Here is a 23,254-nt window from a genome sequence, read left to right as displayed (position 1 = left end):
AGGGCTTATTTACAGTGCAGGCTTAAAGCATTTGTACTGAGAAATTAAAATGGTATTCATTACTTTTGCACGCTTTCCTTCATGGAGTTCCACAAAGAAGAATCCCACGCCAGTGCCTTAACATGTCTTTCTGTCTTTGAGAAATGAAAATTGCACCTTTCCTCATAAACCTCCAAGAGAGGAGACACCTGAAAAGACAAAACTGAGAAACATGTGGAAACTGGTGGAGACGCAACGCGAACGGACTGCAGCCAGTGATTCTACCACATAGCTTTTGAGTTTCAGTGTTTTTGCCATTCTACAGTGAATGGTCCGCAGCATTTAATGATAAATATTTTACCGTGGATAACTGTAATATAACACTGTTCTACTGTTTTATGTGAATGTATTCATAAATGGCAATCACCTTAAGCTTTTCACTCAAAAGGACACATGGTGAGATAAAACAGTTCATGATAATAATGCTAGTGCTGCAATAAATCTGTTGATGTGTTTATTTAGAATACATGGGTCAAATTTAAATATTTCTGTATTTCTGTAGCACTTACATAAATTGTTAAAATACATATTTATATGTGAATTTGACAAATAATTAAATAAAAGATATTTCCCTGTGCTGTGTTATATTACGTAAATTAAATTATGTATTTCATTCATTCTGTTTAACAATTATTCAAAATAAGAAACGGAATTATTTCAATTGGAGCTTGTTCAACATGACTGAAGCTCAGGGGAAAAACACAGACAACGGGCAAAACATTTGCACAGTGGGCTGCAGAGCCCCGCAAAGCCTAATTCTCTCCAAAGAGAAAGTCTCCAAAGACTTACAAAACATCAACTGAGTGGTAATTAACTAAAATTTGTTAAAAGTTGAATCAAGTGGGTTAAATGAGGGGAAGCCCTTCCAGACTGATGTGCCAGACCAGAACATTAGCATATTTTGCTGAACCACCGTTATGAGAAGAGACTCACCAGTAGATGGAGACATTGTCTAAATATACTTGACAATCACAGCCATTCTGTTACACCCAGACCTTAAGATACTTGAAAGTTAAATACAGAATCAGATGCAGTCCATTTTTATAAATTGTTGTGCTTATTAATTATATTCATATATTATAATTATATAAAAAAACAGCAACCATAATAGTATTGCTCTGTTGCCAAGTAGTGATGAACACAAACAGATTATTCAGCAAATTGCAAATATTTGTATTATCTACATCGCTACTTACCGGCATTCCATTCCTTAAGTTAAATTTCCTGTGTGTTGTTTAATAAAGATAAAATTATGAGATGGCAACAGATGGCAGTGTGCACACGGTCTGTGATGACTTTCCTAGGAGTGGAAAAGTCAAAAATATTATGGGCTTGTAAAGCATGCAATAACATTCTAAATGATGGATTGTGTTTTCATAGTAGCTCTATGGATAACAGATCTATGGATAATTACCTCTACAAACCAATTACATTTTCAATACAAGCATCAAAAACTCTAGATACTTCAGGGAAGCGCTCAGTGAAAATGTAGGAAACATACTGGGTGACCTTTAAAGTGACCTCTTGACCTGATCCTACACCTTCAGCATGTGAAGCAGAAACCACGTAAACATGCACAGCCTGCGAATTGTATGAGCTCTATAGTTCATGCATTTTCATCCTTGCATCGTGTGCTTCTATAGAAAGAACATTGATCCTAATAATCACATTTTGTTAGAATGAAGCAATCCGTGTATTATTACTTAATATTCTCCACATTGTAGGATCTCCTGTGTTGCATTAGGTCATGGTCATTGTCAGAAAAAGATCCTAAGGAGTCAGTCAAAGAGTAATTGAGTTTAAATTTATGTTGTTCTACGCCTCTGACATACCTTTGACCTCACTGTCATGAATGCCTGTTAAGTGTGACATTCCTAAGTACCCCACCGATGCCTGTAGAGACACATACAGAATAGCTGTCACCTTGGAAGGTGTGCTTGGTTTTGTAAGATGCCTGAGTGTGCTATTGGCAGCTTTCCGTTTAAGATAACGGGGCGGTTATGCAACACCGCAAACACACTAAAGCGCTTGTGAAACCAAGTGAGCAGCTGGATTTTTTGGATCAGCCCAAGGAACTACAAACCGCACATATTAATGACAGTAGACAATGTGCCTTCACAAAACCTTGGCATTGCTTTGAGTAACAGCGAAAGGGATCAAGCTTACTGTACACAGCACTACTGTATGCCCCCTGTTGTGTGACTCCCCATCAGTCTTTGTTCCTAACTTCACACCTTTAAGCAATTGCCTGTTTTTATTTCTATGGACATGTCATATTTTTGTCATCTGGAAGATGTTTTGATGTTCTTTTTTGTTTCCATTCAGTTTTTTTTTCTTTTTTGGGGGGGATGATGATGATGAAAACACTTGACTAGGGCCCCACCAAAATGTGTATGTTCCCTCGCCAAATATTCTTTTTAGTTACATTAGTCAAGTTAAACTAGCTTGTGTTGGGTGAATTTAAAGGGGTCAATCTGAGAAGAGGCTGAGTTTTTTTATCATGGCCCTTACCATAATCAACTCAGATGCTGACTATTTAGCTTCTGCCCCTGGATCTATATGAGACATTTTCCCCTTCATTGCCATTACCACAATGTATGTTCATAATCACTAATAATAAGTTGATGATGACTGTCATTATTATTAATGCCAAATAACGACATCACATTTCAAGATGAACTGGTCAGCAGCAGCTTTTAAATCCAACTGTTATGAGTCTGTTTTTCTGCCTACTGCTGCGTTTGACGAGGTCTTGAGAGAATATTGGTTAATCTAATTTTACCCACATCTATGCAGCATGGTGACAACCGAACCGTTTACCATTTTACAGTCCCCATTTACAGCCTCCGAGCGCGAACGCCGCGCAGTGCGGCTGCAGGTGCTGCTGGTCGCACCTCGGGGGCTTTTATCAGGTGAGGCGCCCCGGCGGCGGGTCACGTCCTCCGCGCCCTGCGTCGCCCAGAGAGCCGTTCCTCTCACAACAACACTCCGGATGAAACGAGGCGGAGGGACGAGCAGCTCCACACCGACACCCACCGCCCGCCCGCCCGCCCGCCAGCCTCCAGCCCCGCCGCCCCGCCGCCCCGCCGCTGGCTGACGGGAAGAGAGGCTTCCAGAAGTCATTTGGCGCGCGCGGACTTCTGAGGTAAATTCATTTAGCCGTCGCACTTTAGTTTCAATCTTTCTTTACGAGGTCGTGTTAAAACGTGCCCGTGACTTAATTTTTATTCTTCGGCTTTAACTGTCATATAAATATTCGGACATCTGTTTTTTTTTTTTTTTTTAGCGGCAATTTTTTTTGAAGACCGTCGTCGGAAGTCGTTTTATGGACTATTAGTACTAGCCGACAACTTAACATAAGAACAAATATTCCTTCATGCTAACCATCCGGGTGGGTTGTGGGTACCCAGTATGTATAATCTAATATTTAAACGATTAAACTTCTATATATTATATACTTATATACTTATATATATATATATATATATGAGAGAGAGAGAGAGGCATTGATTGTATTGAGAGAAAACACGTTTGTTTTGAGAACTTTATGAAGCATTTAGCAGAGATGTCGTTGGCAAATTTAGTGTGAAGTGTAATTTTTTTCCACCATCAGATTCGGTCGGCCAGTGATCGAATTCGGTGGACCGAGTCCCACAGTACAGAAGCTGAAAGGATGCGAGTGTCCGCGCTTCAGCTGTTCTTGGCGGCCACTGCTTCCCTTTTGAGTGTGCCTGCCCAGGGTCAAGGTGGGTAGAGTTAGTCACAAATGTATAACTATTCCTTAAATATCATTCATTCGTTTATTCCACACATTTCTGTCATTCGTGTGAATATAATACCGTTTTCTGTTTGGTCATGCTCATGATGTACAGTGTTCAAGAATGAACTACACTCATGTAGTAGTAATTAGACATGTGTGTGTTGAATGCCTTTTCTTCTAGCAGCCGCACTGGGGGATTTTCAATATGAAGCTGCTGGACTAGTGTAACTTGCAGGAGGAACATGCAATGTGTAACTAAATGATTTAAAATAAAATTCAAAACCATACAGCAAGAGGTGCATGCTCCAACGTGTTTAGATTTAGCTCTACAGTCAGTGAAAATCCCCACTACTACATTATGTTTGGCAGATTTACTGTGTTTTTGTGTGTTCATGTGAATCACAGCTTCATTCATTTTTTTAAAGAGGGTTTCTTTGGATTTAAAAAATGTATTTCTTTATCACACTGCACCCACAAAGATGTTAACTTTTAACTGTTAGCTGTCAAAAATTACATTCCGTTGTTCAAAAATAAGATGTCCATCAGTCATATGTCAAAAGGTACATAGTTTTCAAATGCCACTGCGAAACATACAGAAGCTCGCAAGTCTGCCGCTACTCCGCTAAACTGAGATCGTGTTACTTGAGAGATCTTCATTTCACAGACAGTTAAATCCAGCCAAAACACACCCCCATTCAGGTTGGTGAGCTCAGAGTTCTTGTGCTTGTAATAGTGCATGTTTCTTTTATTCCAAGCAGAGCAGGGAGGCGCTGCTTGAACATCCTAATGTATCTTGATCTCTTTATATATCTGTCTTCACCACTATGGCACTTAATGTCCATAGATGACTACTGCTTTAGTTATCTGAAAACAGACAACACAAACATTGCTGTTTGTAGTAGTGTTTGCTGGATTCCATTATTTCATTTCTTTCTATAAGAAAGCTGTTAGAGTTGTGGATGGGCATGTATTTGTGCGGGCTTTGTTCATGCCTGAGACGTTTTCTTCTGGAGAACAGGAATGAGGAATGATAAAAAGGCATTTTTTCCCTGACTGACAGGAATAGATGTTTATACTCCTATTCCAGTGTCTCTTTCTCTTTCAATTCAGTACCTACTTCTAAGGGAAGTCTCATTCTCGTGTTATGAAAAAAAAAAATAATTAGATTATTACATTAAATGTTACCTTCAGATGATACATGAATACAAAAACAAGTAGATATGCCTAAGACCGAGAATGAGACTTGGCTCTGCAACAACTTGGCTCTAAATATTTCTTATATTATGCTCAGATGCAGCCTTTTCATTATGTTTCAAAACACAGATGATAAAGGTGTACTTTTTACAATGTGGTTGGGGTTCAGTCTAGACTGAAATCATCAGTTAGAGATTCAAAGTATTCAGATCAAAATATAAGCACACACTATAAGACTGATGAAATGAGTTTTGCAAAGGTTTGCACAACATATCAATTAAGGCATGATTGTCACCTAATTTGATTAACCTCATTTGATAATTGATGAGTTTCATTAGAGTGAACCCTACCCACTTCTTTAAACTTGGCATGTGAAAATCCTTAAATATTTCACTTTTCCTGCAGCACAGAAATGAACTTAACATGATTTCCTGTTATTTTGTTTAGTTTCACCACCACGCAGGCTTCGTTTTAAAGTGCAGGGCACAGACAAACTCAGTGTGTCCTGGAAAGAGCCCAAGGGGAACTTTGAAAGCTATAGATTCATTTATAATACAGAACCAGGTAAGTCTTCTCCTTTTTAAGCTGTTTAGATTAACATAAACTACAACATTACTGATATTGATCAGTAATGTTGTAGTTTACTGATTACTGATATTGATATTTGCTCCACTCGGTCCCCATCTCCAAAACGCCCCTCACCTTTTATGGCTGTAGCTCATTTTTCTCCTCTGTTGCCTGGCCCACATTCATAGGTGATACCTGGTGCCTCCAGTGGCCTTGCCTGAAGCAAGCGTTGATAAGAGTGATAGAAAGAGTGTCAGATAAGATAAATTGTAACTCAGGACATCTTGCTCATCACTGCAAAAGCCATTTGCAGCTCTGGCACTGTAAGTGGGTTTAGTGACAGGGGGTTTAAGATTCTGAGCTGCTCGGTCAGTTGAATAATGACGCTTACTGGGTGCTGTATGCACTGAGGGTACAGTATGAGTGTATAATGAGTAATGTTAGGATTTAGATGCACCATGAATCTTGAGAGGTAATTTTGCATCTGCACTAAAAATATATATATAAAACTGTGACCAGATGCCAAACTACCCCAAGGATTAATAGACAAAACAGACAACTTACTGAATCATAAGTTCATTAAGACAAAACAAAAAGACTGCCATGAGTAGGATTGTAGGAGAGCAAGTGACTATATTGGCTTTTGAAAAAAAAAAATACTGTACGTTTAACTTGAAAATCCCCTCTACCATGTAAGTTCAGATAAAAGATGCATGTGTGTGCATTATTTGTCCTTTATGATTTCTAATTTGGGATATAATTGCATATCTGTGAAGAAGGCATGTACCCTATTGACTGCATTTTAAAAAGGTTATAAAAAGCATACCGGTGTGCCCTTCGGTTAAATATTCTTGACAGTCTTTCAACATGCCCACGCGAAATCCTCTGCAATCTTTTGCCTTTAGGCACTCCTCAAAATGGAATGGAAGTAAAGTAACCAATGAACAACAGTCAGTCTGTCAGGTTATTAATGTAGATTACCACTCAGATATGTCCACATCCGACTACACCGACTTCATTTTATAATCTGTAGCAGTTTCTGGTTATTCCTGTCATTGTAGTTGCTTTAAATTTGTGAAATAAATGATGGCTGGACAATATTGCAACATATTTGCAATATATTTAAACATCAGTTTTGTCACCTGATCTGATTTTGTCGTTTGGCTAAATAGCCTAATTTCTCCATTCTAATTGTGGCAGATAATATTTCTGTGTTTGTTAGAAAGTTAGCCTTTTTCCTATTGTCATGTCCTGTGCTGTAGAGATATGTGTTTGAACATGGAGACTATCCCCAGAGGAGAGGATGAGGATGGGAAACATTTTCTTCTCCTCTGTAGGGAGGCTACTCATTAACTTTTAGAACCTTACTCCTCCTGGCATATCTAAACTTCACTGCAGAGTTTAAGCTTAAGCACTCATTAAACAAATACCCAACTGAAATGGACCCATGGTTGTCCTAATTCATTTTAATGTTTTTTTGCCTTAATCCACAGGGGGTAGAGTGAATGATTTTCAGGTCTCAAAGGAGGAGGGTAAAGTGGTGATAGATGATTTTGACCCCAACAAAGAGTACAGCTTTAAGGTCATAGCTGTGAGTGGGAGCCTGGAAAGTAAGCCACTGCATGGGAAATATAAGGGTGAGCAAATCTGATTATTCATATTGTCAATAAAACAAAGCCCTGGATGAATTTACAGGGCTGCAGAAGTGAAAAATAAAAAAAAATCAAACTCTTGCAGTCTGTCTGAGGGTTAATATTGTGCATCGGATAACATTTTAGACACATTATAATTGTGGCAGTGAATTTTACAGCTCAAGATGAACAGCCCTCGAAGCAGAAAGACACCAGTGTGACTGAGGATGACAATGATATAGCTGGAGGTAAGGTCAAATGTGAGAGCGAGATGCACTTCAGTAAAGCTGCCAATAATTCCGTGCACATTCAATAAATCATCATCAGCTAAAAAGGATCGTTTGGTGATAAATAAGGAACTTGCTCCCACAAGAAGATTAATAAAGTTTTCAGCAAGTTAAGGAGAAAAAACTGAGCGTGAATGGCATAGACATTTGAAGAGACTGGCAATACTTTTTAAAACTCTTTGAGCTAAGGTAAGTTTAAATTCTCAAAACTTTATTTGTGTCAGAACATTTCAAATAAGGTGTGAAGTGTACTAAATGTAAAGCATCACAGTATCAGCCCTAAATTGCAATTTTGTCATTGTTTACATGGGTTTTTTATTATTTTCAAAAATATGTGTGGAAGTGCTAGGTTTCAGTTATACTCAAATATTGAATACAAAGAAGGACTCGTTGTTTCTCTATATGCATGCCGAATTGAAAACATTTTGTACAGAGTGGATGATTTAACTTTCTTTTGTGTCCCTGAGGTTATATGTGCCCTTGCTTTGAAAGGAAGGATAATGTTAAGAGCTGTTGCATAGAGAAACATGTGATTAGTGGGAGACTTGGAGACTGTTTATATAGTAAGAGATCGGGTTCTCCCTTTGTGTTGGATCAACCTGGTTGTTGTCGCATCTGGCTGAGAACGATATCATTTTTGTGGCGAGGTAGGTCTTAATTAGAAAAAGTAAGAGATTCAGTAAAATTCTGAAGCAACAGATTGTACTCATTCCCTCACTAACTTAATGTCTCTCTCTTTCTCTCTCTCTCTCTCTCTCTCTCTCTCTCTCATTTTAACTGACTGAACACAATTGCGTCTTTTCTGCAGCACCTTGTCTACACTTGCAGAATACCTTTGAAATGCTATCACAGCCTTGCCCGGCTCCAGTCTGGAAAGAAAACCCCCTATATCATATCATAGAGAGATGCCAGCTTGCATACTATGTTTCCCGAAGGCCACGCAGGTGTGTGCCCATTTATGGTTGTGGTCAGAAGTTAAACCTACTCTCTTCGTGGAATGTCATGGTCATCTGGGATTTTCAGGGAAAGGAACAAGATGAACTGTTCTTTTTACAGGGTGGATTGTTTGTACATACATGTTTAATTATACATGCAAATTAATTTCTGATTATCCAAGAGACGACATTATTACACAGGTGGTTGGCAACATGAGGTCAAGTCAGGATGAAATGAATGCCAGTAACATGGCTTTTGGGGCCATGGACACGCACTTGCGTTTATATGGGTGCAGGTTGATATGTTGTTGAGGTCAGAGAGGTAAAGTTATGTACATTTGTTTGATCTTGGAATCTGCAGCTATTTAGAAATCACTTCAAGACACCTTTCTGATGTATAAATGAACAGTTTTGATATCCATTGAGCTCCTTGGACTTTCCCATTGTTCTGCTTGTCAATCCGATGATTGTTGTCAAATGAACCCATTTGGATACACATGGCAGCTATGATGCAGCCTACAGCCATGTTGTAAAATCGTTCCTCTCTAGAAAAGGATCAATAAAAAAATGACATTCAGATGTAAAATAAAGTATATGAACATTTATTTTTTACTACAACTGTAACCACAATTAATTCAGGAATGTTTATCAGTGAAACTATGCCTTCATTGAATGGAGGCATGCATTATTTACAGTATGTGAGGAACCTCTTTGTTAATAGCCGTTAGATTTGTGTGAGAGAATTTGAAGCAGTTTTAGAAATATGGGTCAGGAGGTTGAATTGATTTAATTGTGGTTTAGTTTGTCTTTTTATAAAAATATGGACTCTGTTCTCCCATTTTTATATTTCATGTGGAAGTGTGGTATGAATTGTGAGCAAAAGGCCTGTTGTGGTATTTTCACATTTTCAGGATATAACCCAAACCCATACCACAGTACTTTTGGTACTGTTTGGTTACAGATAAGGGCCAAAAAAAAAGGGCCACAGCATTATCCTGAGGTCAGGTGGCTCAGCCAGTTCATTTTATGTTTTTCCTTCTGTAGATTTGACTCACTCAGTTTCCATGTTTCCATGCACTGTTTAAGTCTAGCTCAGTTTATAGCTTGACTTGGCCATTAAATCATACATTAAACCTGTCCCATTATACATGCACAGAAAATTCAGTAAATAATATACGTTTTATCTGAAGGCAGACATTGTTGCTTCTTGGTCAAAACCCAGAGGGGGGAATGGTGGAGCATGTGCAGTGCCTAGTCCAATGTGGATCCAGTTCTGGTTTGAATCCTAACTGAGCACGAACCAGCCTTTTTATGGGTGCTTTACATCTTATGCACAATACAAACTCCAGTCCGGAATACGGGACCAGAGCCGTGCCAATGTCCCAGTCCTGACATACATGGCCATTTGTTCACAGTGGTACTTGGAGAGCACACAGGCATATACCAATATACATACTAATATTACATGTAGAACACACATAGACTAATATTAAGCCAGGGTCTTCATGTAGTTTGGATTTAAGTGTGTTCATAAAAAAACACTTAAACCAATAACATTGCTAGCATAAAAAATGTCATTTGCGTGGCTTCAGTTTTTGAACTGATTTGAATCTGGAACCTTAGTAACCTTAGGAATAATTTACTGCCCACTATTTCATTTACTGTTGATAACCTTGAACTTCGTTTCAAGGAACATCAAGTTTGACTGGCAGCTTGAAGCATAGATTAAATTAATAAGAAATGTGACAGGATAATAGAGATAATTTGAATGCGAGCATTCTCACAGCTCATTGTGTTAATCCCTGTTTCCAGGTCATGGACTAATTCATCTCTCTGTTGTGGCCTAACTTCCCCAAGGTTGTGAATTGAAAACTTTGACGTGGGCTTAGGTTTGTGTGTGATTGAATGGTGATTTGTGTGTGTAGTAGTAGGACTAAACGGTTATGGAAAGTGTGTGAGTGAGTGAATGTTGATGCTGGGGGAGTTTATTACAGCAGACTGCTTGCAAGATATTGGCCTTCGAAACCTGCAGTAGGTATATCCACGTGGAGTCTCAATTTTCATTCTAAATGCATGAGCTGGAAAGTGGTTCCTGGTGAAGTTTATTGCAGAAGTCAGTGTTCTTGAGTGTAATATTTATTCTTTCTAAACAACTGCTGAACTGCTGAAGAATGTGTGGTCATAAAGCACATAAAGCATCGAGTTGTAAGCCAGGACATCAAAAACACTCACAATGAGTTAAATATTATGCAAAACAACACTTTGTATACTTTTGGTAGTGGCAAGCATATGCAGTGTCTTTGTCTCACAGGCATTCCGAAATCATTCATTGTTTTGCAACAGAAGTTCATTTGAATATGTGCAGGATGCATTGGACCATGTCACTGTCCCATGGGCTCCCACACAAGCAACTGTCTAGCAACTTGTCATACTGTCTAGCACTAGCTTGTTCTGTGAAAATGCTGCCAACAGATAAACATGTAGTGTCCTAGTGCTGCCAACAAATCGGGCAATATCTCCATATGCAATGTAGATGATGCAAAGGCCAAAAATTATGAGGATTATCTTAATCTCTTCACTGAAACTATACATTAGAGTAATTGTGTCAGTAATTTAGCTGGCAAATGTTGTACACTGACCTAACGTGGGATTTCATTTTGAGCACAGATTGTAGTGTGATTTCGTAATTAATGATTTGTTGACATAATGGAAGAACAGAAAACAAGTAAATCAGATCAACACGGGAGAACATGGTCATGTGTAATATTCCCTCTCAGTTAGTACTTGTGGGGTAATCAGATCCTTCATATGCTGTAGAGAGGTGATTTAGTAGCTCAACTAATGATTTTTTAGCAGGAGCTGAGGGATTATGCGACCAATAACATTTTATACCTCCTTGCACACTGTTCATAATTCTCTATGTATAATTATTTCCTCAATAGGATTGTAGATTTACATATATAGAACGTCATTTTTATGCAAGTAAAGTGATTTGTTAACTTGCTTCACAAACCAAACCCAAGATTCAGTTTACCAAAGAAACAGTGTAACAGTTTGTGTATATCTGTGTTCTGTGTTTGTGTGTGTGTGTGTGTGTGTGTGTGTGTGTGGGTGACTGTGTTGTCTGTTCCTTTTTTTGTGATTGAGAAGAATTGTTTTGCTATCTAGCTTTCCAAGGAGACGGAAGGACATTGTTTCAATTAAACTGTCAATACGCTGGAGCTGCACTGATAATTTTTACGCTGGAGACGGTGCATGGAATTCAAGCTTTTGAAACCTCAGCTCAGGGGACCCCGATGTTGTTCTTTTGTCACAGAAAGGAGTGTTGTATAACATACTGCTTGTCAGACATGTTGTAGATTGACAGACCGCATGCTTTAACCTCTGTCATTTAAATGTTAACTCCGTTTAAGACCTTGTCTTGACCTGTGACATTAGATCCTTTAAAGCCAGCACCTGAGATGTTGCTTGACTAAAACTTGTTCCTCCCTGTATGCACCTGGCAGTGAAAGATGGCGGTGCAATTCAGGGACACTCATGGAATAAGCTGCTCTTTCATTTAACATTTACTCAGCGCTTTGGCCTCGTATTGAGAGACATGGATACTGAGGGGTGGAGCTACTACCTTTATCCAGCAGGTCTATAAACTTCTAGTAGTGAGGGATTTTGGTGGAGCTTTTATATGTGTCCGCATGTTAGCATGGTGAGGCATTTAATGTCTGGGTGATTTATTTATGGTTGTTTTGGGGTCTTTTTCATAATGAACTAAAGGTAAAGTCTGAATGCTGCAAGGATATACATGGAATTATGTACCGGCATAGTGATATTGTGAGTGCACAGTCATGCTTCATGCACAGTCAGGGCCAATTCAATAATTAAGATCTTAAAATTCCAACATGTTCTAGCATGGTTATCACAATGAAACTTCTCAAAAGTTCCTAGATTGTTCTGTCCTATTAAAAATAATTTAGTCAAGAATTAAACATTTCTCCATTTTTCATGCACATATCTCCTCCATGAAAAACCCTTAATTTTTTGGTTTTGTTATTCTAAATGCTCTATTTGGCATTACGTGCTTAAGTGTTATGATTGACATTCAAATGGTAAATGTATGCATATGTTGTGCACAATGAACTGCTCTAAGGCAATAACTGGGTTTTCCAGCTGATGATATACTGATGTTTGTTTTTATTTTGCAGTCGATCCAACACACCTTTTGTTTCCTTATCTCCCAATGAGTGTGTGGGGGTGATGGTGTGTGAAGATTTGCTTTTCTCTTTTTCCCTCACCTTGACCTTGGATAAACCTGATGGAGCTTGTAAGCAGTGCAACAGGAGTCCGTTGTGAGACTGGCTTTAAGGCTGCTGCGCTCAGTGCTGATCAGTCACTCAAGTGTATTTCGCATTACCTGTTAATTTACACTGAATGGTTTTAAATTAAGAAAACATTCCTGGAATTCCAAAACCTTTTTGTAGTATCTGAGCTGTTCCATAGGTCAATAAATGTTTTCATAAACTTCTCAGTCTATTGAATTACTTCCTGTACTGAATTCTTCTAATCAAAAAACATCTTTTAAGGTCCCCTATCATGAAGGTTTTACTTTGTGAGATTATTTAACATTAATGTGAGTTAATGCAATCCTGTCAATAGGTGTAAAGTTCCTGGGAAATCTCATTGTGTGACTGGATGAAAGTGGCTGTAATTCTGCACCAAGGCTGTCGAAAAGACTTCATATACAGTATTAGGGGACCACTAAGACCAATATAACAGCAAAAAAAAAATATTATATGGGACCTTTAATGTTTTTAATTGACATTAAAGCTGTCTGCACTTTCATTTTTTGCACAATCACACCAGAAAACAGGCCTTTGCATTCAATACATTTTTATTTGTATTTATTACATGGATAGATATATGTAACTACAATGTTTGACAAACTGTAATGATCAACAAGCACAAAAACATTTAACATTTTGTTTAAATGGATTTACCTCTACACATCAGGCTTGGAGTTTTTTCTGACCATGTCTTCAAATCCACTGCAGTGTTTTAGATTAATCCCCCCTTTTTTGCTGTTTTTTTTTGCAGTTGACCTGTTTATGTGCAAGATCCCTGTCAAGGCAGACATTGTGATACTGGTGGATGGATCGTGGAGCATTGGGCGACTTAACTTCCGTATGGTGCGGATGTTTCTGGAGAATCTGGTTAATGCTTTCTCTGTGGACTTTGAGCAGACTCGCATTGGTGAGTCACTAATTATTATCATCCTTCGAAACCTTGTTCGTTGTTTTTACTGTATGAAACATATTTGAATGTATTCATGTTTGAAATATGCACTGGGGGAACTTTTGGGATTTTTATGTCCTGAACCTGAAATACCTGAAATCTTATTTGGGTAGTGGTTTAAGACATTTGTAACTTTTTGACATTTGGATTTGAAACATTTAATGGCTTTTCATACCGTGTAATCTGTTTTATCACAATATCTTCAGGCCTGGCTCAGTACAGTGGGGACCCCAGGATTGAGTGGCACCTGAACACCCACACAAATAAGGGGGCAGTGATTGATGCAGTGAAGAACCTGCCGTATAAAGGAGGAAACACTCACAGGTTAAAATTATGTTATGATTTTTGTTTTTAATCTGGGACCTGTATTCCCATTGTGTATTTCCATTTGTACCTGTACTACAGAGCACTGTAGATGCACAAACTATGCAAATTATTTTTGTAATATTTCACAGATGGCATTGACACAGCTTTGTCTGTTTTTAATCTTCAGGTTTGGCACTGAATTTCATACTGCAAAATAGTTTCAAGCCTGAGTCAGGATCCAGGCCCGGCATTCCAAAAATCGGCATCCTAATCACCGATGGCAGGTCCCAAGATGATGTGCAGCCAGCAGCCCAGAGTCTTCGTGATGCAGGAGTTGAGATGTTTGCCATTGGTATGATGATACATCTCAGACTACTATAGATTAAGGAATATTCATGTTTATATGATCAAAGCCAATTATTGCTCAGTTTCCACTCCATTTTTTTTTCTTGGGGTGTAGGTGTCAAGAATGCTGATGAGAATGAATTGAAAGCGATTGCTTCCCCTCCGGAAGAGACACATGTCTACAATGTGGCTGATTTCAGTGACATGAGTGGCATTGTTGAGGGTCTCACCCGAAATGTTTGTGACCGCATAGGAAAGCTCCATAAAGATATTACAGGTAAGGAAGCAATGCCATACAAGAGTTTACTATGGACTGTGTAGTCTGTCAGGAGTTTCTCCATTGTTAGCATGTTTCATTTCTGCTATACTGAACCCCTATGTTGTTAATGTGGTACTTTGTTTTAGGAGAGACTGATTCCGAAACACCAACTCCTCCTCGCAACCTGGTAATATCTGAAGTCACGGCCAGAAGCTTCAGGGTGACCTGGGCTCATGCCTCTGGTGCAGTGGAAAAGTATCGTGTGGTGTATTATACTGCCAAAGTGTCCAAGCCTGAGGGGTGTGTTTTGTTTGTTTTGTGTGCATCTCTGTAAGTGTGCATGTCTGTTCTTTCTTCAGTTTTGAGTGCACAGTTTTGTATTCTGTTGCTCTGCAGGTGGTGGTGAATGGCAATGTGAACACCGTGGTGCTCCACCATCTGAATTCTGTAATGGAGTACCAGGTGGCTGTTTTTGCCGTGTATAGCAACTCAGCAAGTGAAGCTCTCCGGGGCACCGCAACCACATGTACGTTAGTATAGTCTGTGTTTACTTACGGAAAAAAATTCCACTAATTAAATAGTTTTATAGAGCTTTTCATTTTTTAATTGATCTACAAAGTCCTTTATATGAAATTAAGAGATATTATTGTGCTACAGTGCTTACCAAGACTGAACTGACCTTGTTCAAAGTTAATAGCAAAGGGAGGAGTGGCTCGCCTGTGGCTGTGAAGCAGATAGATAGATGGTAGTGACTCACCACTCTCTAACTCACTGTACTACAGTGGCCTTGCCCACGGTGAACAACCTGGAGCTCTTTGACAAAACGCACAGCAGCATGAGGGCCCGCTGGGTGCGAGCAGAGGGGGCTACAGGATACATGATCCTTTATGCCCCTCTCACAAACGGAGAAGCTGCGGACGAGAAAGAGGTAAGGAAAAGACAGAGCAGCAGCATGGTTTCAGAAGAGGGATTAGATGAATTCAATGAGGTTCACAGACGCAGCAAGAGAATAAGAATGAGGCTGAGGAGGTACTAAGGGATCCATTATAATTATAATTATAAGATAATATTCCCCCGAGGCGGCGTAATCACATTAAGTTCAGGCAGTCAGTAATTTGAAACACAAGATAAAACCTGTACACCACTGTTTTACTATTAATATGTGTTCTTGGGTGAGTCTCATTCTGTAATTTCACAGATGGTTCTGAATGTGATGTGGTTATACTTTAGTACTGTATTTTTTTGCCCATTGACTAAACATGCCCGCATACCCCATTATGTATATTATATTTTTCTTATGCCCCTTACAATAATCTAGTCTGTATTCCCAGTGCATTCCACCTCAGATATTTTTTTATGATCCGATATAGTGATGTTCTGTTGATAATTTGTGTCTGGGAATGGACATAAATGACATGGCTAGTAACATGACTTTGTCCAGGTGAAAGTTGCAGAAACTGTGACTGAAATTGAATTGGAGGGTCTGACCCCAGCAACCGAGTACACAGTTACCGTATATGCCATCTATGGAGATGAGGCCAGTGACCCCCTTACCAGTCAGGAAACTACATGTGAGTCACCAGCAAAGTTTGTCTGAGTTTCTCTCCTTGTGAGACTCTATGCTAGTCATATTCAAATGTAAATTATTATGGTCTATATAGATTGATTAGCTATAGTATGGTGACATTAATACCATTGATTATTTCATTATAATGATACCTGGCAGTGAGTAGGATAAATTAGGTACCAAGTTGAGATTTTGTTACTAAAAGGGCTTAAGGGACTTAAAAGTCAAACTGTAATGGCTAGATTGCAGAATGATATCATTTTCAAAACTGTCAGGAGCTACCAAAAGTGCCCCAAGCAAGGATAACTGTTGAACATGCAACAGGGGCCCATCTTAGTATCGGTTATAGGAATATATGCAATGACCTTGACATAAATGAAGGAGATAAGTTTACATTTAACAAAGAAATAACTAGAAAATTCATGTTTACTGTCTGTTTTCTGAGCTGCGTCTACTATGTTGCAGTTATTAGATCAGTTGTAAATGTGTCTGGTGGATTGGAGAACTTGACAGAAAATGGATAACAGCACCAGCAGATGGGTCCATACTACTAAAGTGTTGTTGGCTGAACTGAAGACTGTAGTTTAAGTCTTCTCTCATTTTCTTTACCTCAAAACCATTTTATATGAGAGTATTGCCGCATCCTAGAAGCATTTTATTAACTAAGGTTAAGCTCTGAACCAAGCTCTGAAGTTAAATTAAAGTGAATGAGCCTTAGCGCTCTAAGCAGCAATTGGGCTATTATTCCCAGGACAGGCAGTTAAATTAAGGAAACATGGATTAGAGAACAGTATGGCTTACTGAAGTTAATTAAAGTGGATGTACTGTACAGTGACACCACCAACCTCACCATTATTACTCAGTGCCCCTCACACCACCACGCAATCTTCGCATTACTGATGTGGACCACAGTTCTGCGAAGCTGACTTGGACAGCCACATCCCAGAAGGTTAATGGCTACCGGATCATGTATGTGAAGACTGATGGTGTGCAGACCAATGAGGTTAGTCTTATAAGCAGAATTGTTTAGTCAAAAAACTTGCTAACTCAAACATCTATCACTAATTGACATCAGTCAGTGGTAGATTGCCTGAATTATCTCAATATTAATGTATTGTTCATTTTTTTCTGCATGTCTAGCATTTATCAGGGTGTTTCTGTTTAATTAGTAAGATATAGAACTGTACATCCTACAAAATTATATTTGTAGTTTATGTTGTGCATTAGTTGTGTATATAGTACAGGACTTACAGTCGTGTCCAAAAGTTTTGAGAATGACAAATACTGGTTTTCCCAAAGTTTGCTGCTTTAATTTTTATTATATCAATTTGCACATACTCCAGAATGTTATGAAAAGTGATCAGATGAAAAATTAAAATCCCCCCAAAAACATTTCCACTGCATTTTCAGACCTTCCATTAAAGGACCTGCTGAGATAATTTCAGTGAACCTCTCGTTAACACAAGTGTTGATGAGCACAAGGCTGGAGAACATTCTGTTGTGCTAATTGAGTTAGAATAACAGACCACCTAAGAACACAGCCATGAATAAAGAGTAGTACCCAAACATCCTCCAGAAGACTTTGGTGAAGAACAATGCCTTTTCCAGCATGGCTTGGGTCCATGGCCAGGAAACTCCCTGGAACTTAATCCAACTGAGAATTTGTGGTCAATCCTCAAGAGGCGGGTGGACAAACAAAAGCCCACAAATTCTGACAAACTCCAAGCACTGATTATGAAGGAATGGGTCGCCATCAGTCAGGCTTTGACGGAGATGTTGAATGACAGCATGCCAGGGCGAATTGCGTCTTGAACAAAAAGGGCCAACACTGCAAATATTGACTCTTTGCATAAACTTGATGTAATTTACAAAAATATAGAAAAAATCTACACTGAAGCAGCAATCTTTGTGAAAACCAGTATTTGTGTCATTCTCAAAACCTTTGGCCACAACTGTTGATGTGAATCTAAAATCCTTGAGAATTCCACTCCATGTTTGCACAGACTCTAATTGCTTGATAGTTTTGTATCCATAAATGACTGGCATGGGTGTTTATTAGATTTTTTCCCTTGTTATGTTTGGTTAGGTTATATAAGGTTATATAAAGTTTTTACCTCCCTTTTGGGAATTCAACATTTCCTTCCTAGTCTAAAAATATGTCCCAATAAAAATATTTTGATGAAATTACTTATGTATATGTGTATATGGTTAAAAGGCTCCAATAGCATTTACAGGGACATAACTTTATGTTTTTTCATATACTTTTCATTGAGCTAGATGGATGTTGGCCGCATCACTACTATGCATCTTCGGAACCTTACATCCCTGACCGAGTACACAGTGGCCATATTTGCTATCTTTGATGAGGGCCAATCCCAGCCACTCACAGACAGCTTCAGTACCAGTAAGAGTGCAGTTTTGTCAAGAGTATTTGCTGTACTTAAAAGCTTTATTTGATTTTTTTTTTTAATTTATTTGAAATTTTTAATAGAGGTTGCAAAAACCCCTGATTGTACCTGTTGCAGAGACTGTTCCTGAGCCAAAGAACCTAAGAACCAGAGATGTCACCACAGACAGCTTCCGGGCTAGCTGGCAGCATGCTGCCCCTGATGTAGTTCTGTACAAGATAACATGGACTCCTACCAGTGGAGCAGGAGAGGTTGAAGAGGTATCCTCCAACATATCTGCCTGTTTACCATGCACAGTTGTGTGAGGTGTTCTGTTTTTAATAAATGTTTATTTAAATTTATATTCGATCACTTCTCATCTCTTTTTGGCTTGTTTAGGTCATGGTGGAAGGAAAAGTCAGCACTTATGTGTTGACTGGCCTGGAACCTCTTACAGAGTATGAAGTGTCCTTATCGGCCATCTACAGGGATCAGGCAGAGAGCAAATCTTTGGTCACATTGGAAACAACTGGTAAAGGAATCAATGCAGAGTAAACTAATGCATGAAAGTTGATGAGTCCTTAATGGGAACCATAGGTGCATATTCTCTGTATTTATCATAGTTGCAAGAACAACAACTGTCACTACCACAAAAACAACCACTCCAGGTAAGAGTACATCATCTGCTTCACAAGTTGTATTCATAAGAAAATTTGATTGGAAGGGTTCGGTGTAGAGATGGAGTAACACTTGGTTTATGGTTGGTTTGGTGAATCTAGTGTCTTCATAATTTATAGTTGAATAATTTACTGTCTACACACTAATTGTAATGTAGTTGTGGCACGTCTCAGCATCACTACTGTAACACCTTGACAGTGTTCATTTTCAGATTATAGGATAATAATACTAGCATGGTTTTATTTTAATAATTTAAGGTCCTTTGAGATTCTTTGTAATTACAGCAGGTACAGAGTGTCTGTATCACACTCTCTATGGCACTATGTGAATTTAACAGGTAAATGTACCTTTTTTTTAGATGCCAAATTTAGGAACAGTACAATCGCTGCACACACCCTCCTCATAGTTAACATTACATTTTTATTTGCCTGAATTCAACATTTATGGTGACCCAACTGACTTTTGCTGGGGACTGAAATTCCTGCCAAATTGACTGAATGTCATGATTATTTTCATAAAATGGACGATTCAATGAAATTGCACATTACTGTTTTAAAGTGTATGTTGTCATATTTGTTCAGTGATTCGTGTGGCTGTGAGGAACATGCAACTCAGTGACCAGACCACTTTTAGTATGAAGGTCTCTTGGGAGCTGCAAGACCCCAAAGTTCGTCAGTATCGGGTGTCTTACATTACAACACAGGGAGACCGGGCTGAGGAAGTGGTAAGTGTGGTCATCCTCACTTTCATTGTCTTTCCTCCATGAAACATTGACATACATCTGCATAAAATCTACAGTCATGGCCAAAAGTTTGGAGAATGACACAAATACTGGTTTTCATTAAGTTTGCTGCTTCTGTTTTTATTATGGCAAGATGCTTGAAATCATTGGCCTTCTTCTGTTAACCATGGTTACCTGCAAGGAAACATGTGCAGTCACCATTGCATTGCTTCAGAGGCAAGAATATTGCTGCTACTAAGATTTCACCTAAATCAACCATTTATCAGACCATCAAAAGCGTCAAGTTGAGAAGTTCATGTGTTGTAAAGAAGGCTTCAAGTAAGTCCAGCAAGCACCAGGACCATCTCCAAAATACGATTCGGCTGTGGGATTGGGATGCCACCAGTGCAGAGCTTGCTCAGGAATGACAGCAGACAGGTGTGAGTGCATCTGCATGCACAGTGAGGCCAAGACTTTTAGGCAGCAACGAAGGCACTTCTCTCAAAGAAAAACACCAAGGACAGACTGATATTCTGCTAAAAGTACAGGGATTGGACTGTCTGGATAAGAAAAACAGTAATGCATCCTGATAGATTGTTTCCCAACCATTGGAGAACAGTTTGGTGAAGAACAATGCCATACATCTAAAAAGTGATAACTAAGTGGCTTGGGGAACAAAACATATGTATCTATGCAACATATGCCAGGAAACTCCCTGAACCTTAATCCAATTGAGAACTTGTGGTCAATCAACACACTCTTTGCATAGACTTGTTGCAATTGTCAAAAGCCTTTGAAACTTATAAAATGCTTGTAATTATACTTCAATACACCACAGAAACAACTGACAAAAAGATCTAAAATCACTGAAGCAGCAAACTGTGCACAAAAAAAACGGTATTTGTATAATTCTCAAACGGTTTGGCCATGACTGTACATATAATTAAATGTTGGAAATGAAGTTTTTTTTATTCATGTCCCTTATCCTTAAACATTTTGTAGTCCATTTGTTTTTTGGCATCAGAATTATTGAGATCCAGTGCTTGTGTTTGTACTTATTGATATATTTCAGCACTACAGTTGATGGACAGTTCCTTTTTAAAAAATAATCAATTTACTACTTTATTATTTATCCGTAGGATGAAACAGGATGTGTTCCCTTTTGTGATCTCCTTAATTTGTAGATGAGTTCTGCTGTCACAGATTTGCTACTGTGACGACAGACTATACTAGTGCAGTATTTTGCAAATGTGGAAATTTTATTAAAAAGCAAGAACTACAGTTTGTAATCCATGTTCCATGTTTCAAAGTCTCTCAATTCAACTATGTTGAGTCAGATTTTAATTTTACGGTCATGTCATTTAACTCATGTCTGACATCCTCTTTTTGTTCTGTGTGATTTGTGTGATCTTGTTCTTGAAGACATTAGAGAAACATTAGTGAAAGGTGAAAGTAAAGTGATTGTGTGTCCTCTGCTTTTAACCCATCACACTTAGTGAGCAGTGGGCAGCCATGACAGGCGGGGAGCAGTGTGTGGGGATGGTGCTTTGCTCAGTGGCACCTCAGTGGCGCCTTGGCGGATTGGGATTCGAACCGACAACCTTCTGAATCGGGGCCGCTTCCTTAACCACTAGGCCACCCTATCCCCAGTGCTTTTAGAGGAGGAAAGAAACACCTCACATTTAAAACCTTGAAGCTCTTCTCAATGTGGAGAGTCACACATTTTGCTGCATGCTTCATGGTAGTCATGGCGGTGCAACATTTGGACGATGAGGCTAGACCGCACATGACTGGAATGCAAACAGGAATGAATGCAGTTCACTCGTGTCTGGAGTGTGGAGAGGAGTGTCATTCCACATTGGTACTACATCATGTTTTGAAAGCACACATAGCTTATTATATGTATGCTGTGCAGTTCAGTCAAGAAAAGTTAAATATATTTATTTTCTTTCTTTGTTATTGTCCCCCTTATAAGTGTTTTTCTTGATTTACCATATAGCTGACTTCTGCTGTATTTATATTATGCACCAAATTAGTTTATAAGCTGTGAAGTCACGTGAATTGCTCTTCCCTAAACCCATGTTCTTTTAATTCTTTTAGAAAATTAATTAAATGCATTTTTTAAATCACAAAAGGCACAGTGCTTGCTATATGAAAGCTTACATAAGAACACGGAATGAGATTGACACACAAAGGCAGAACGTTCCAAATCCTGTTACCTGTCATGGCTTTCAAAGACTTTCGTTGTGCAGGGAATGATGCAACCATTTGCAGAGGCCACTATTTTAAACCCTAATTATTCACACTGGGTGGTGCAAGAAAAAAGCTCCCAAAGCTTCAGCTCCCACCTAACCCAAAAAAAGAAGGCATGGGTCAGAGACAGGAATCGTTTCATTATTTTGATGTATTTATTGACCTACTTGTGTCAGAAAAAGAAATTGCATTTCTAATAAACTTGACATATTTGGCCCAGGAAAGCATTCCCCTATTACACTGAGCAGTTGACTGGCTCAGTTTGCATGCTTTCATATGACCTATTCTTTTGGCCTTTATTTCAGTGGTAGCAGTAGTGCCTATTGTTATTCACCTGCACTGGTCACCAGATATTTAAATAAATATTGTAAAATATTTCATTTTTAATTTGAAATAATGTCACTGAGAGCATGGAATGACACCAGTGAAGGACAGCTGATGTTATAATAATTTTAATGTCATCATGTGACCTGAGACTGACCTCAAGTACCTGTTACTACAAAAAGTTTTTAACTGTCAATTTCCTTTTCAAAAATATTTTGCATACATTTAATTTTGATGCTCTGAGTTTTGCATATACGGATTATTGAATCTGTGATGTCTTATTCCTAGGCCATGGTCTCTGGGCAGCAGAAGAGTACAGTGCTGCAGCCCCTGCTTTCTGACACAGAGTACAAAATCACTGTGACCCCAATCTACGCCAGTGGCGATGGGCCCAGCCTCAGCCGTTATGGCCGTACCTGTAAGCTGCTAAAAATGTGTGATAAGGCACTATTTGCTTGTACTGTATTTCATCATAATGTCTTAAATATTTGCTTGGTTTTGAAGGTTCTATAGACAAATCATCACTTATCAAAAAATCACATTCATATTCCCTGCTGGTAATATTTACCATGACATTGTCATTAGTATTGCAATCATGACAAAATGATAAAAGTTTTCTTTACAAAAATACGTTAACTGAATAATAACTGAAAGAATGATAAATGTATTTTTTTGAAAGATACCTCTTTATTCATTGAATTTGTGTTTCCAGATG

The 23,254-nt window shown here is 38.7% G+C and overlaps 1 protein-coding gene across 1 annotated transcript in view; it reads left to right on the top strand.

The window, feature by feature from the left end:
• Positions 1-3,081: 3,081 nt before the first annotated feature.
• Positions 3,082-23,254, top strand: part of LOC114770614 (collagen alpha-1(XIV) chain-like) — a 26,812-nt gene continuing 6,639 nt past the window's right edge. The window contains exons 1-20 of the mRNA XM_028964653.1: positions 3,082-3,184; positions 3,653-3,785; positions 5,441-5,557; positions 7,054-7,197; positions 7,371-7,439; positions 13,502-13,657; positions 13,906-14,022; positions 14,190-14,357; positions 14,466-14,627; positions 14,756-14,913; positions 15,006-15,135; positions 15,392-15,537; positions 16,051-16,180; positions 17,040-17,179; positions 18,454-18,580; positions 18,702-18,844; positions 18,963-19,095; positions 19,187-19,231; positions 19,823-19,965; positions 22,828-22,957. Of these exons, the coding sequence (XP_028820486.1) occupies positions 3,713-3,785; positions 5,441-5,557; positions 7,054-7,197; positions 7,371-7,439; positions 13,502-13,657; positions 13,906-14,022; positions 14,190-14,357; positions 14,466-14,627; positions 14,756-14,913; positions 15,006-15,135; positions 15,392-15,537; positions 16,051-16,180; positions 17,040-17,179; positions 18,454-18,580; positions 18,702-18,844; positions 18,963-19,095; positions 19,187-19,231; positions 19,823-19,965; positions 22,828-22,957 (2,431 nt within the window). The 5' untranslated portion in view covers positions 3,082-3,184; positions 3,653-3,712. The remainder of the gene's footprint in view (positions 3,185-3,652; positions 3,786-5,440; positions 5,558-7,053; positions 7,198-7,370; positions 7,440-13,501; positions 13,658-13,905; positions 14,023-14,189; positions 14,358-14,465; positions 14,628-14,755; positions 14,914-15,005; positions 15,136-15,391; positions 15,538-16,050; positions 16,181-17,039; positions 17,180-18,453; positions 18,581-18,701; positions 18,845-18,962; positions 19,096-19,186; positions 19,232-19,822; positions 19,966-22,827; positions 22,958-23,254) is intronic.

The sequence above is a fragment of the Denticeps clupeoides genome, chromosome 20 (genome assembly GCF_900700375.1).
Source record: "Denticeps clupeoides chromosome 20, fDenClu1.1, whole genome shotgun sequence".
NCBI classification, from domain to species: Eukaryota; Metazoa; Chordata; class Actinopteri; order Clupeiformes; family Denticipitidae; genus Denticeps; species Denticeps clupeoides.
Note: the sequence above shows the minus strand (reverse complement) of the source record. Positions and strands in the feature narration are given on the sequence as shown.